Below are 12358 nucleotides of genomic sequence, written 5' to 3'. Positions count from 1 at the left end.
AAAGAGTATGGGTCAGAAGCGAAAAGCCAGAGTTATTTCTCATGGTGGATAAAGAGATTCAAAACTTATCCAATCTCTGTGTTTGTTTTCGTTCAAGCTCCCAAATTTTCCATCAAAAGATATATACTTGGCAATGTAATTGAAATGTAAACATTAGGGAAAGAGCAAAATGAAAAGCAAATTAAGTCAGAATTCAAATTTTAAAAGCTTTCAAAAACAGGGTCAAAGCCATAAACCACTAACACCCCCCTAAGAATGATATAATAAAAACACAATTTTTTTAATTTTTTTTTTAGCACAATTATTCTAGAATTGAGTCTTAATTCAATAGCTTAGAATATGAATAATAAATCATAGGTCTACTCTTCAATTATTTAATTTCTTTTAATAGCACCCCACCTAAAAGTATACTGTATGGAACCTTTGATTCTCAGTGATACAGTTCCAATCTGCATTCAACTTTGAAATTTCCAGCTGTGAATTTGGTCATAATTAGATTTGACCCTGGCAACTGTATAATGCTAATTGCACAAGCGATAAAATCCCCATAATTTGGGTTAATTTATTTTGTATTTGTTACGATGATTGGTGACTGCATATATAGGTGAGAACAGGAAGAACAACTACATATAATTAGGCCTAAAGGAAATGTGTGCTTTATGTTTTGAAGGTTGAGTTAGGTTTTGAAAAGACATCTTGAAAATTGGTTTGAGAGGTCGTGGAAGGGTGATGGTAATCTCATGGAATATCTTTGAAATTAGTCTTATTGATATGATAACTGCTGTGAAATGATGTTAATTCTCAGAGTTTTCACTTAACAAGGGTTTATTATTTTATAAAAACTTTCTGAGAAGTTTTTTTCTCTTATCCTAAGACAAATTAGTCCAAATAAGTCCCATAAAAAAATATTAAAAAATCTTTGTTTTTAAAAATGTTTTTCAATGAATGAAAATAACTTTGATTAATGCATGGATGGAGATACTTTTGCTCATATGTTTTGTATTCTGTTTTGCAAATGCACATGGACAAAAGTGAACAATATTTTGACGGCAATCTTTCAGTCTCTGGCTTTTGCAAATGATGCAAAGGTTTCTAAACAACATTCTAGTCAATCTTGCTGGAAGGCAGAAATGTTTTAACCAGTGACTTATTTGCAGTGGTATTTTTGTTGACTAGATGTCTGCCCCAGTCTTTTCTTCAAATTTGATGTAACATATGAAACTCTTTTTGTATTATTATTGATAGGATGACAGATTTGATTTAAATTGAGTGTGAAAGATCAGTTTTGATTTCTTCCCTTGTGTGAATCTCGGACCTTAGTTCAGATCATTCAATCTATTTTAGCCCCCCTGTCATCAGATACATGTAATAGTATAAATTTAGGTATCATTAAAATTCTTTGGGATTCGTTTGCACAATAAATGGAGAAAGGATAACATCAGAGTTACCAATGATCTTCTTAACTACATAAAGAATCTTAACATTCTTGTTTTTTTCCATAGGATTTCCAAGCAGCCTTTTATGTGCTTTTCTATTTTCATTCAAGTAAACTAGAATAGCAAAATTTTACTGTAGGTCTTTCAATATGTCACTGGTATGATATATTTATGAAGAAGTAAAGAATCATGGATCGTTTTTCTCCCTGGATACATAGTGTTCACACTAAAGGTGCTGTTGCTACCAATAGAAGACAATTTGTGCCCAAAATAAACCATTCTCCCCTATTCTAAGGAACAATTTGCCTTGTATTTTTGCACTTCTGCACTTTTGCACAATTGCTTTTTATCCTATTGTACATTACGATACCTTACAATATCGGTTTTAACAATTGCTCAAAGTCATCAAAACGTGAATCAAAACATTCTTTTGTTGTGTATGTTTGGTGTGAATGTGGTCTGACTCGATAAAAAGCCTGGTTTCTTCTCTCTCACACGTTTAAATTTCTGGGAGTCGAGACAAAGCTAAAGTACGATACCTTACAATATCGTTTTTAACAATTGCTCAAAGTCACCAAAACGTGAATCAAAACACTCTTTTGTTGCGTATGTTAGGTGGGTGAGAATGTGGTCTTACTCAATGAAAAGCTTGGTTCCTTCTCTCTTAACACGTTTGAATTCCTGGGAGTCAACACAAAGCTAAACTTGTTACGGCGACCGGTCCTCTCTCAAATCCATCCCCCCTCCAATGTGGTGAAAATGGATACTATTTCCTGGTGAAAAAGAAAAGAAAGGGAGGTTCTTGGAGATGATTGAACTTCAGATTGTAGAGTCTCCACCAGCTGCCTGGTAATTCTTCTGGTATTATCAAGAGCATAGAAATATGAAAGGAGAGCTTTGAGGAAACGCTGCGGCTGCCGAAAATCAGGATTGGCAGTTTGGAGTTTCACTTTAGCCAGATGTCAGTCAGAGTCGGTGTTTAAGCCCCACCATGCCATGACCTGGTTACCCCATGTGCTATGTACCCCTACTGAACACACCTTTAGGAGTGAGAGGGGTAATAGAGCTCCACCCATGTGTAGATTGGTATCGGAGCTAGGTGTGGAGCGTAACGCCGCCTCCATCTACCAGACTTTGTTTGTGGCTCCTCAGAGCAAGATGGTCGAGCGTGGAGGAGTCGATTAAAGCCTCATCCTTAGGATTTGTGGAGGATTCTATCGGCAAATGAGCTGTAATTTTACTTTCTTCTGGAAAATAATCAATGATTACTTAGCAAGAAGGAACAATGTCGTTAACCTCTCTCTACTTTACTTTGAGGCGGTATAATGATTAATTAGGGAGTGATCTATTTGATTTATGATGTATTTGCTTTCTGGTGGAATTTTATTAATTCTTGATCAATCTGCTAGATGTAATCATGTTATGAATGAATCTTTCTTTGCTTTGCTGCAATGCTGTTGTCTTTGAATAATCACCTTGATTGACAAAGCACCTTCTCTCAACTGTTACTGGTATCTTCTTGTAAGAAGCTGTGGAGCTGGAAGCGTTTTTCTTTGGGATGTCAGATGTTTGGAGGAGATTTAAGATGATTCTCATGAAGGAACCGGACAGGGATCCCTTGTATTAGTTTATTCAATATATGTAATTGTCATGATTTTGGGTGTAATTGCTTTGAATTATATACCTTATAAAATGTTGATTGTATTCAGGCTAATTGTAATAAAGTAGGAGATACATATTACCAGTTAGGACGGTGCATGTGAAAGGATCGCGCCAGTGTAAAACATACTTTTATTCTGTTCGCAGGAGTTCTTTTAGGATTTAGTGTTGAATAAGTGCAATTTTCTTGTGAGATATTGACTTTATTGATTTTTTACCAGAGCTCATTTAAAATTTAACAGAACTCTTTTTTGGAGAGCTAAATGGATCACCATTCCCGTGTATTTAGTTGTTACTCGATCAAGCTGTTTTGCTATCTTGTGATACCATGGATGAGTTTTCAGTGATTTATTTGATAATTACTTTCATACTTGATGAAATTGCTTTGAAAAGAGCACCCTACCTGTCGTTGTTATTTTAAGACATCAAAGGGCATTCTATCCAGATTTAAGAGGTATAGCTAATGCAGATGAAAGGAACTTGTCTTTTTGTACCTACCTTACATTTACATACATTTACAATTATCCAGAAAGGATTAAATCATTTTTTAAAGTTTGTTTATCATGTACAATTATCCACAAAGGATTATCATTATTTTTTTTCATTTTTTAAAAATTCAATGGAACACTTGACTGACTTAAAAGGTTATTCTCTTGATTTGAGATAGTTCTACACAATTAAACAAAATAATCCATTTTGCAAAGCTTTAAATGTTTGATATCATGCTGCAATGTATATCGTACTGTATTTACAATGCATTCGCTAAAGATGTAATAACTTCTTCTTTGGTCTTGCAAAATTGAATCGTGAAAACGAAAGGGAGGGTCTGGAAAGTCCAAGGGTTCCAAATATGACATAACTTGCTACATTTCTAAAACTTTCTGAAGAGACATTAAAAAGTATTTCAAGTACAAAGCTGCACTACAGTAATAATAATGATCTTAATAATGATTTTGTAGGGCCACAAATTCACTGGAAATCAATTCTTAAGGCGCTTTAGCTATCTGAGCAAAAGATGCAACAAAACATTAACATTCAATTGAGTAGAGTATAACTAATGAAAGAGAAGAGAAAAAAATATATTAATTACAATAAGCAGGGACATCTTTAGATTGTTTTTGAACATTTTGACTGATCTGCTTTTGTTACCATTGTAAACTAGGGCTACCCTTACAGTACATGAATATGATGAAAAGTTATCCTCTCCGAGCTAAATTAATGGCTGAACAATGAGTTGAGGACATCGGGCAACACCCTTCCCTACTGAGATAGTGGAGTAAAACAGACACTAATTGGTTTTAATGAGCACTAGAGGTTGAGTCAAAGGTTTCATTGTCATCTCTGATTTACGATCAGGGCTTTGATGGTAGGAGGCGTTCACATGCAGAGGTGTTTAGCCACGTTTCTACTTCAGAAGAGTTCAAGCTGTCCAATTGGTCTGGAAGGATTTTGTGTTCGCACTCACAGCACGTACAATGTAGCTGTTTGGGATTCATAAGGCACTTTTGGGCTTTCCTGAACAAAATGCATTTAGTTCTTTGTTCCTGCATTTCTTGTATACAAAGGTGCATTCATATTTTTTCTCACCAGTATGCGAGTTGAAATTGAAAGGATCTCTTATTGGAAAATGTTGAAGCCCTCATTGAGCTTTCCTAGGCTAAATACTTTTCTACTCTTTCTTGTTAAGACATGCAGTTGTGTTTTTATCCTGAGTTCATCAGTTGGAACTGTTTACCGGTATGTTTTCATGAGTTTTCCACTTTGAGCGTATAGGTGAACGCGCCTTCAGGAATGATGTCAGCATGAAAATAGATTTAAATGCTTTCATTACCATCATTAGCTGAACATGGTAAAGGTTACCAGGCCATCTGGACGTTGAGATGCAATTGAATAATCATCTGTGTGAATGAGCTGCATGACCTAGGCCTATCTCTTTCTGCAGGATAAAGAGTCCTTATACTCTTCACGATTCCTCGATTCGGCGGCTACAATTTTTCCACTTTGATTTTATTATCTTCTAGGACTGTATTAATGGATTAATTTCATGCCTTAAAACTTGTTTTGAACTTGAGGAGAACGTGTCCGTTGCCCAAAATGGAATTGAGCCATGCCGTTTATCAGCTTTTGCTGCTATTTAATATTTTGATGTGGAGCGCTCGTACTGCCGAAGCTTACTGGTGCTGGAATCCATACATAAGGAACTGGTCAAGTACGTCTAATACAGACCCATGGCTGTATTTCATCATAATTCTGTTAGACCTATACATTACCTGTTATTTTCAACAACGCTGTACTTGTCAAGTCATCAACCTTTCTTATTTTTGCTAAATATTGTTTGTATTTTACCCTTCAATTGAATGTTATTGCTTAAACTACAGACCCATGTTTTCTTGAAAAATCTGCAAAAGTTATTATAAATTTGTTGCATGGAATTTTGTAGTAAACACTGGTCTTCATCTTCACCCTAACAATTACCCATACAAGTGGCTATTACATGGGAAAAGGTCGAAAAATGCTGCAATAGAAGAACGCTTTATGTGCCATTTATATATCACCTGTTAAGAGCCAGATGGGCATCATCTCTGTGTAAAATCATATGACTTAATGCGCTTCTGGCTCCAAACAAACCATATTTTCACTGTACTGACACCAATATTACAGTTTTATTGTTGTCATTGTTATCATTATCAAAATTGAATATTAGTCAATCATGAATATTTCATTATTTAAACTATTTTTCAATCTTGTTTTTTGTCTATAGGATGTAACTGCAACTTCCACGCTGACCGTTGTTTCTTCGATGAAGAGCTTTACAACCGAACAGGATCCGGTGGTCACTGCATGGAGTGCCGCGATGAAACTTCTGGCGTCAGCTGTGAGCGTTGTCGCGACAACTACTTCAGGACTTCTCCAGATGCCCGATGCCAGCCTTGTAACTGTGACCAAACAGGTAAGGACATGTGAAAGGGGTAATGATATGTTAGCCACTTCAAGAACTATATCATAAAGAAGCTAATCTATAGGAAATATTAAAGTAACATTGCTTGTTTTTACTCTGAAAAGGGATTTGTATCTGGGCACCATGTTGATTTGACAAAAGGCTTGGGTCGGTGACAGTTTAAGAAATTCCATTTAAGATTATGAAGTTACGAATGTCTAATTTTGAAGATCATAACACATATTAACAACTGTTTAATTTCCTTTGCAAGCTACTTTAATGTTATTTTGGGGTTTGAAAAAATAAAAAATAGGCTAATTTTGTAGTTTTTGTGATAAGTGATAAGTTTATTTCTTATAGAAGAGTTTGGAATAACATCTTTTAATGGTATATTAGGGTAAAAGTTTGAGAAAATATTTTAACAGGAGAAAATTGTAATTTGTAATGGAAGTCAATGAAGCATTGGGCAGAACATTTGATATTAACCCGTTCAGCTCGGCATTATTCAGCCTGATAGCCACCTCACAAACGAGATTAAAAATCGAACACGCCGTACCGTGAGACCGCTCAGCGCGCGCCACAATGCGTGTGCGTTCAAGCGGCCAGAGGCTTCGACTAACGGGAACCTAGCGCATGCGCAGATCATTTGCCAATCTGGTCTTGTCAAGTCGAGAACACGTTGCACGGCCGTTCTCTGCTGTGCTCCAAGCCTCTCAGTTCTTTCAGCTCTTTCGTAGGGTTTTCTTCTTCGTTATCTTTTCTTCTTCTTCGCCTCATTCTTATTTTGTTCTTCTTCTTTCTCTTTTTATTTAGATACTCAATTTTATGAGAAAAATACACAATTTATAAGAAATTAAGGATTTGAATGTAAATCTCTGTTGCATCATATTCATATGAAATAATTTACCAGCCTAAATTGACGGTTATAATATTATTTTGTTGGACATTATACTATAGCGAAAAGATATAGACATGATAAAATGAAACTAAAGAAGAATCCAGAATGGGGGAGGGTTGGGGTGAAAGGAGAGACAAAATAGAATAATAATAAATAAATACAGTACAGACTATACCGATGTGCCATTTGGAGAGCAAAATAATTAGTTTGTTTTATTTACTAATGTAAAGCGCTTTGAGCATGTTTATGCCATATAAATATCAATATGTATGAATATATTGCCAAATTTTGACAATTGTAGTTTGTAAGTATAGGTATTGACAAAGTATAAAACCGACACAGAAATGTCTGCAAGTATTTGGGACCTATATAGAATGTGCGAAAAGAGCTTTGTCTTTGTCTTTGGCCCATGCATGTTCCCACAGCTGAGTTACGTAAGAGGAACAATGAACGTTGCTGAGGGTACGGGTCGTTGTCATGGCTATAAACTCTAAAGAGCGGAAGTAAGGTAAGGGTATAATTGAATAATTGGATGACAGATCTGAGATTATATTATAAAAAAAAAAAGAGAAGAGTATGAATTTACAAATAGTACCAAAAAATAGAAGAAAAAAATAAATAAAGTGAAAGGCGTAAATATTCTAAAAAAAGAATGAAACGCCGATAATACCAAACAACAACAACAACAACAATGAACTGACTTTGTATTCATGTATAACCCTGCTTTATGTTGTTTTTGGGGAGGGAAGGGTCTTGTTGTTATTGCAGTTGTCGTTGCTGTTTTTTAAATTTTTAAATGGGATCACGTTCTGACATTCTCATAAATAAAAATCATATACGTAAAGCCAGACTTTACCCTATCTGAAACACTCATTCAAAGACAACAATCATGCACGATAAAGGAATGGACAAGAATATGTGATAAAGATAAAATGTCACAGACAAATAGATAATTATAAGAAATGATTGTTTCTCTCTCTCTCTTTCTCTCTGCTTATGTGTGTCTCTCTCTCCCTCTATCTCTCACTCGGTCGCTTTCTCTGTCTATCTGCCAATTTTGTTCCGCCGTTTGCTTGTATGCCGGCAACATTCCTTTTTTGAGATAGATTATTATAAAATAATGATGATGTACACACTTTATTATACCTTATATTTATTATAGCGAGCGAAGTGAAAAACGAGCGGCTGATAATGTCTAAATGCGAATAATTATATTTCCAAAGTAAAACTTTTGAATGAAAATCTCTGTTGCAACAAATTGGTATAAACACTGCTTATTATGCTATATTGACTATACTATTATACGTCATCGAAAAGATATCTATATGATAACAAAAAGGACAGACTAAAGGCGACAAAAATCGGAGCTGGGGTGGGGGGGGGGGGAGGATGATCGGAGAGACAAATATCATATATATAAATAAATACAGTACGGACTTTGTCCAACTTTCTATCTCTCTCGCCCCCTTCCCCCTCCCCTTTCTCTCTCTCTCTCTCTCTCTCTCTCGCTCGTTCTCTCTTTCTCTTTCTATTTCCCCCTCTCTCTCTCTCTCTCTCTCTCCCTCTATATGTCTCTCTGTTTATCTGGCAATGTCGTTTTCCATCTTCATCTTTTTTTATTAAATGTTTTCTATTCCTCCGTTTGCTTGTATGCCGACATCATCTCTTCCTTGAGATTAATTATTATAACGTAATTATCCCTGATGATGTACACATTATACCTTATATTTATTATAGGAAACGAAATAGAGAACGAGCGGCTGATAATGTCGAAATGCGAAGAATATTACTGAACAATAATTATATTTCCAAAGTTTCTTTTGAATGAAAATTTCTGTTGCATCAAATTTATTGATATAAAAAAAATGTTTAAAATGCTATATTTACAATACTATTATACGTCGGACATTAAACTTCAGTGAAAAGATATCTATATGATGAAGAAAAAAAAGGGCAAACTAAAGGGTAAAAAAAAAATCGGAGCTGGGGGGGGGGGGTGATCAGAGAGACAAATATTATATTAATAAATACAGTACGGACTACGTCCAACTTTCTATCTCTCCCGCCCCCTAGTTTTCCCCTCCCCTTTCTCTCTCTCTCTCTCTCTCTCTCTCTCCCTCGTTCTCTCTCTCTCTCTCTCTCTCTTTCCCCCTCTCTCTCTCTCTCTCTCTGTCTTTCTGTCTATCTGGCAATGTCGTTTTCCATCTTCATCTTTTTTTATAATGTTTTCTATTCCTCCATTTGCCTGTACGCCGGCAGCATCTCTTCCTTGAGATTAATTATTATAACGTAATTATCCCTGATGATGTACACATTATATCTTATATTTATTATAGGAAACGAAATAGAGAACGAGCGGCTGATAATGTCGAAATGAGAAGAACATTACCGAACAACAATTATACCAAGTAAAACTTTTGATTGTAAATCCCTGTTGCATCAAACTGATTGATACAAAAATTGTTTATTATGCTATATTGACGGTACTATACGTCGGATATTATACTTTAGCCCAAAGATATAAACAAAACAAAACAAAAAAATGGAAAGAAAAAATGTGAGCTTGAGGGGGGGGGGGGGGGGGGGGGGGTCGGTGAGAAAAATATCATAGTAATAAATACAGTACAGACTACGTCCAACTTTCTATCTCCCCCCCCCCCCCCCCCCCCCCCCCCCCCCCCTCTCTCTCTCTCCCTGTCCGTCTGTCTCTCTGTCTATGTCGTTTTCCATCTTCATCTTCATAATGTTGTCTATTCCGCCATTTGCATGTATGCCGACATCATCCCTTCCTTGAGATTAATTATTATAACATATCCTTGATGTTATACGTCGGACATTATACTTTAGCAAAAAGATATAATCAAACAAAAAGGAGACAAAATAAAGAAGAAAAAAATCAGAGTTGGGGGGGGGGGGGTGACCGGAGAGACAAATATCATTAAATATCATTGTACGCATATTTTATTTGTTTTGTATGTAATGGAAAGAGATAAATAAATGACAGAGATTAGAACAAAATCATAATTCATCACAATCATCTCTCTCTCTCTCTCTCTTTCTATCTATTTATCTATCTTTCTCTGTCTGTCTCTGTCTGTCTGTCTCTATCCTCCCCCTTCCCTCTCTGAATACGTCAGGAATTTCGTGAAAATGGAATTGTGCTTCAGTGTATTTCATTTCCGTATCCCGTTTTTGTGTTTGTTTTTTGTTTTTTGAAAGGGTGCGGCTAATAAGGAGTTAATCGCAGTAGTATTGGTAGTCTTTTATTTATTCGAAAATAACAATAAAGAAAGAAGTGCAAACAACGTGATAATTCACTTTATTTGTCTTCGTCTCCATCTGTGTCCTTGTTCAACCTATCGTGTCAATAAAACTTAGATAATCCTCGTTTCATGATCAGTTCTGTAGATGGCATGTACATGCATACATGATAATGATAATGATGATGATGATGATGATGATGAAGATGATGCTTACAATATTGTAATAAAATAGTAATAATAATAATAACAATTATTTTCTTCATCTTGCACTCGCTTTTCTTCATTGCCAGAAAACTTGTTTTATGTTGCCTTGCATTTTTTTCAACAATGGTAGCATCTTTGCCCGGGAAAAGTCTCATATTCGTGGCTTTACCGCCGGAGTTGCTCAAGACAAGAGTAATATTCCGTGGGGAGAGAGAGGAAGAGTAAGGGGTCGCTTTTCAGAACATAACATTTGAACATTTCATATGCCCGCTCAAGCCAAGACCGGCTTTAGGTTGATCAAGATATTTTACTTCAACCCCGGCCCCCCCACTCAGTGTTATTTAGGGTACGCATATGCTCGTACCCTCTTTTTGAAAGCACCCCCTATCTGAGGACTGCCAACATTTCCGAACCCCCCTTTCGCGGGCTTTTTGCGGGCTTTTCCTGCGCCTTGGAGACCCCCCTAAATCAGGAAAAATGCTCAATGTACCCCCCTAAATTCGGAATAATTTCTCAGGAGTCCAAAGAGATGAGAGAAAAAAAGAAAAACACCCCCTTTTTAAAGAAATCTCCGGGTGAAAAGTCAAATACACCCCTTTTTTTACAATTCTCGGGCCGGACTTTGTCGCACGAAAAGTACCCCTTTACCGGACATTTTGGCAACACGCATGCGGTCATTCCGACCTCTGAGTGGGGGGGCCGGGACTTCAACCTGCTCTAAAACTGTTACATGCCCTCGTATAAAGGTGTATAAGTTAGAGTGGTTGTTTGTATTGTAATGTAAATTGACCTATTTACGCCTACATCCTCTTCTTTCAAAACGGCAATCTTCCAGAGTAGTTACTTCTTTACATTCTTTTGTTCCCCCTTAGCGTGGGGCAGCTGAGGGAGCCTGGATAAGCCTTTCATAAAAGAGGAGGTCCATACATGAATGATTCGCTAAATTGGTCAAGTTGATAAAATGAAAAGCGTATTGTCATGTAAATACAATGACGTAAAAGATAGCTGTGGAGTCAAAACTTTTGAGACGACAGGCTTTATAGATAACTTATGGAAATATCATCGAATGTCGTTGTTTCATATTCTTCATTTTCTACGTCCGATGAATACTCTTCTTCGCTTGATAAGTCCATTTGTATCATATTCATTTTCTGAGTCCGAGTCAAGGATCGCTTCTCGAGCATCTTCAACGCTAAAAATAGGCTTTCTCCGATGACGAGACATTTTGAGAAACTATCTTACATAGATAAAGAGCAGTTATAAGCAAATAATTGAGAACTAATTTGTGCAACCAACTATCATGAAAATCAAAAAGCTGAACTAAATAGTAAAACTCCGACACTTTATAGCACGATAAGTAAATAATAGCCGACAACCTTGAAACGAAACAATGGGATGGACTATATCGAGACTAGCTAATCTCCCCAATAATAGGTCGGCCCGGTACCCTGTATACGTACGCATGAGTAAACTGAACTGAGAGTGCTAGGTCGAACGAGACTGTAATATACTATAAGCTTTTCAATAATCGGCCCGTTACCATGAATAGGCGTCAATGACCATATAAGGCCAAGGCTCATGCATTGAACGGTGTATCCGCGCGTGCCGAGTACAAAGGTATCCAGAGCGAGTGTGGAATTCGCTGCTTGCAAAATCATTATGTCCGGCTTACACAGTCCTAGGCATAGTAGACCCAGCTAGCTAGCAGCAGCGAATCCGAAAATCTATGAAAATAACGTAAACTGACCTGCATATGTTCTATACGAATATCCTGAAAGAGGACTCGTGCATTCTCATGCTAAACTTGTAATAAAACAAAAATTACGCATCTACAGTCAGTAAAAAATGAGATGCATGTAGCCAAAGGTTCAAGGTTTGTATACAGGTAGTTTATATTGTATTTAGAAGGTGATTAGATGTACTTTTCTGCAATAAAAGAAGCCCTTGCTCGGACCCGAGA

At 36.5% G+C, this 12358-nt stretch overlaps 1 protein-coding gene across 2 annotated transcripts in view; it reads left to right on the top strand.

The window, feature by feature from the left end:
- The window catches only part of LOC587252 (laminin subunit gamma-1), a 90173-nt gene that overhangs the window by 47328 nt on the left and 30487 nt on the right, over positions 1–12358 (top strand). For both annotated transcript variants that reach the window (XM_030997903.1, XM_030997904.1), the window contains exon 5: positions 5857–6045. In XM_030997903.1, the coding sequence (XP_030853763.1) occupies positions 5857–6045 (189 nt within the window). The remainder of the gene's footprint in view (positions 1–5856; positions 6046–12358) is intronic.

Source organism: Strongylocentrotus purpuratus, unplaced genomic scaffold (assembly GCF_000002235.5).
Source record: "Strongylocentrotus purpuratus isolate Spur 01 unplaced genomic scaffold, Spur_5.0 spur5_scaffold_4, whole genome shotgun sequence".
Lineage (NCBI taxonomy): Eukaryota > Metazoa > Echinodermata > Echinoidea > Camarodonta > Strongylocentrotidae > Strongylocentrotus > Strongylocentrotus purpuratus.
Note: the sequence above shows the minus strand (reverse complement) of the source record. Positions and strands in the feature narration are given on the sequence as shown.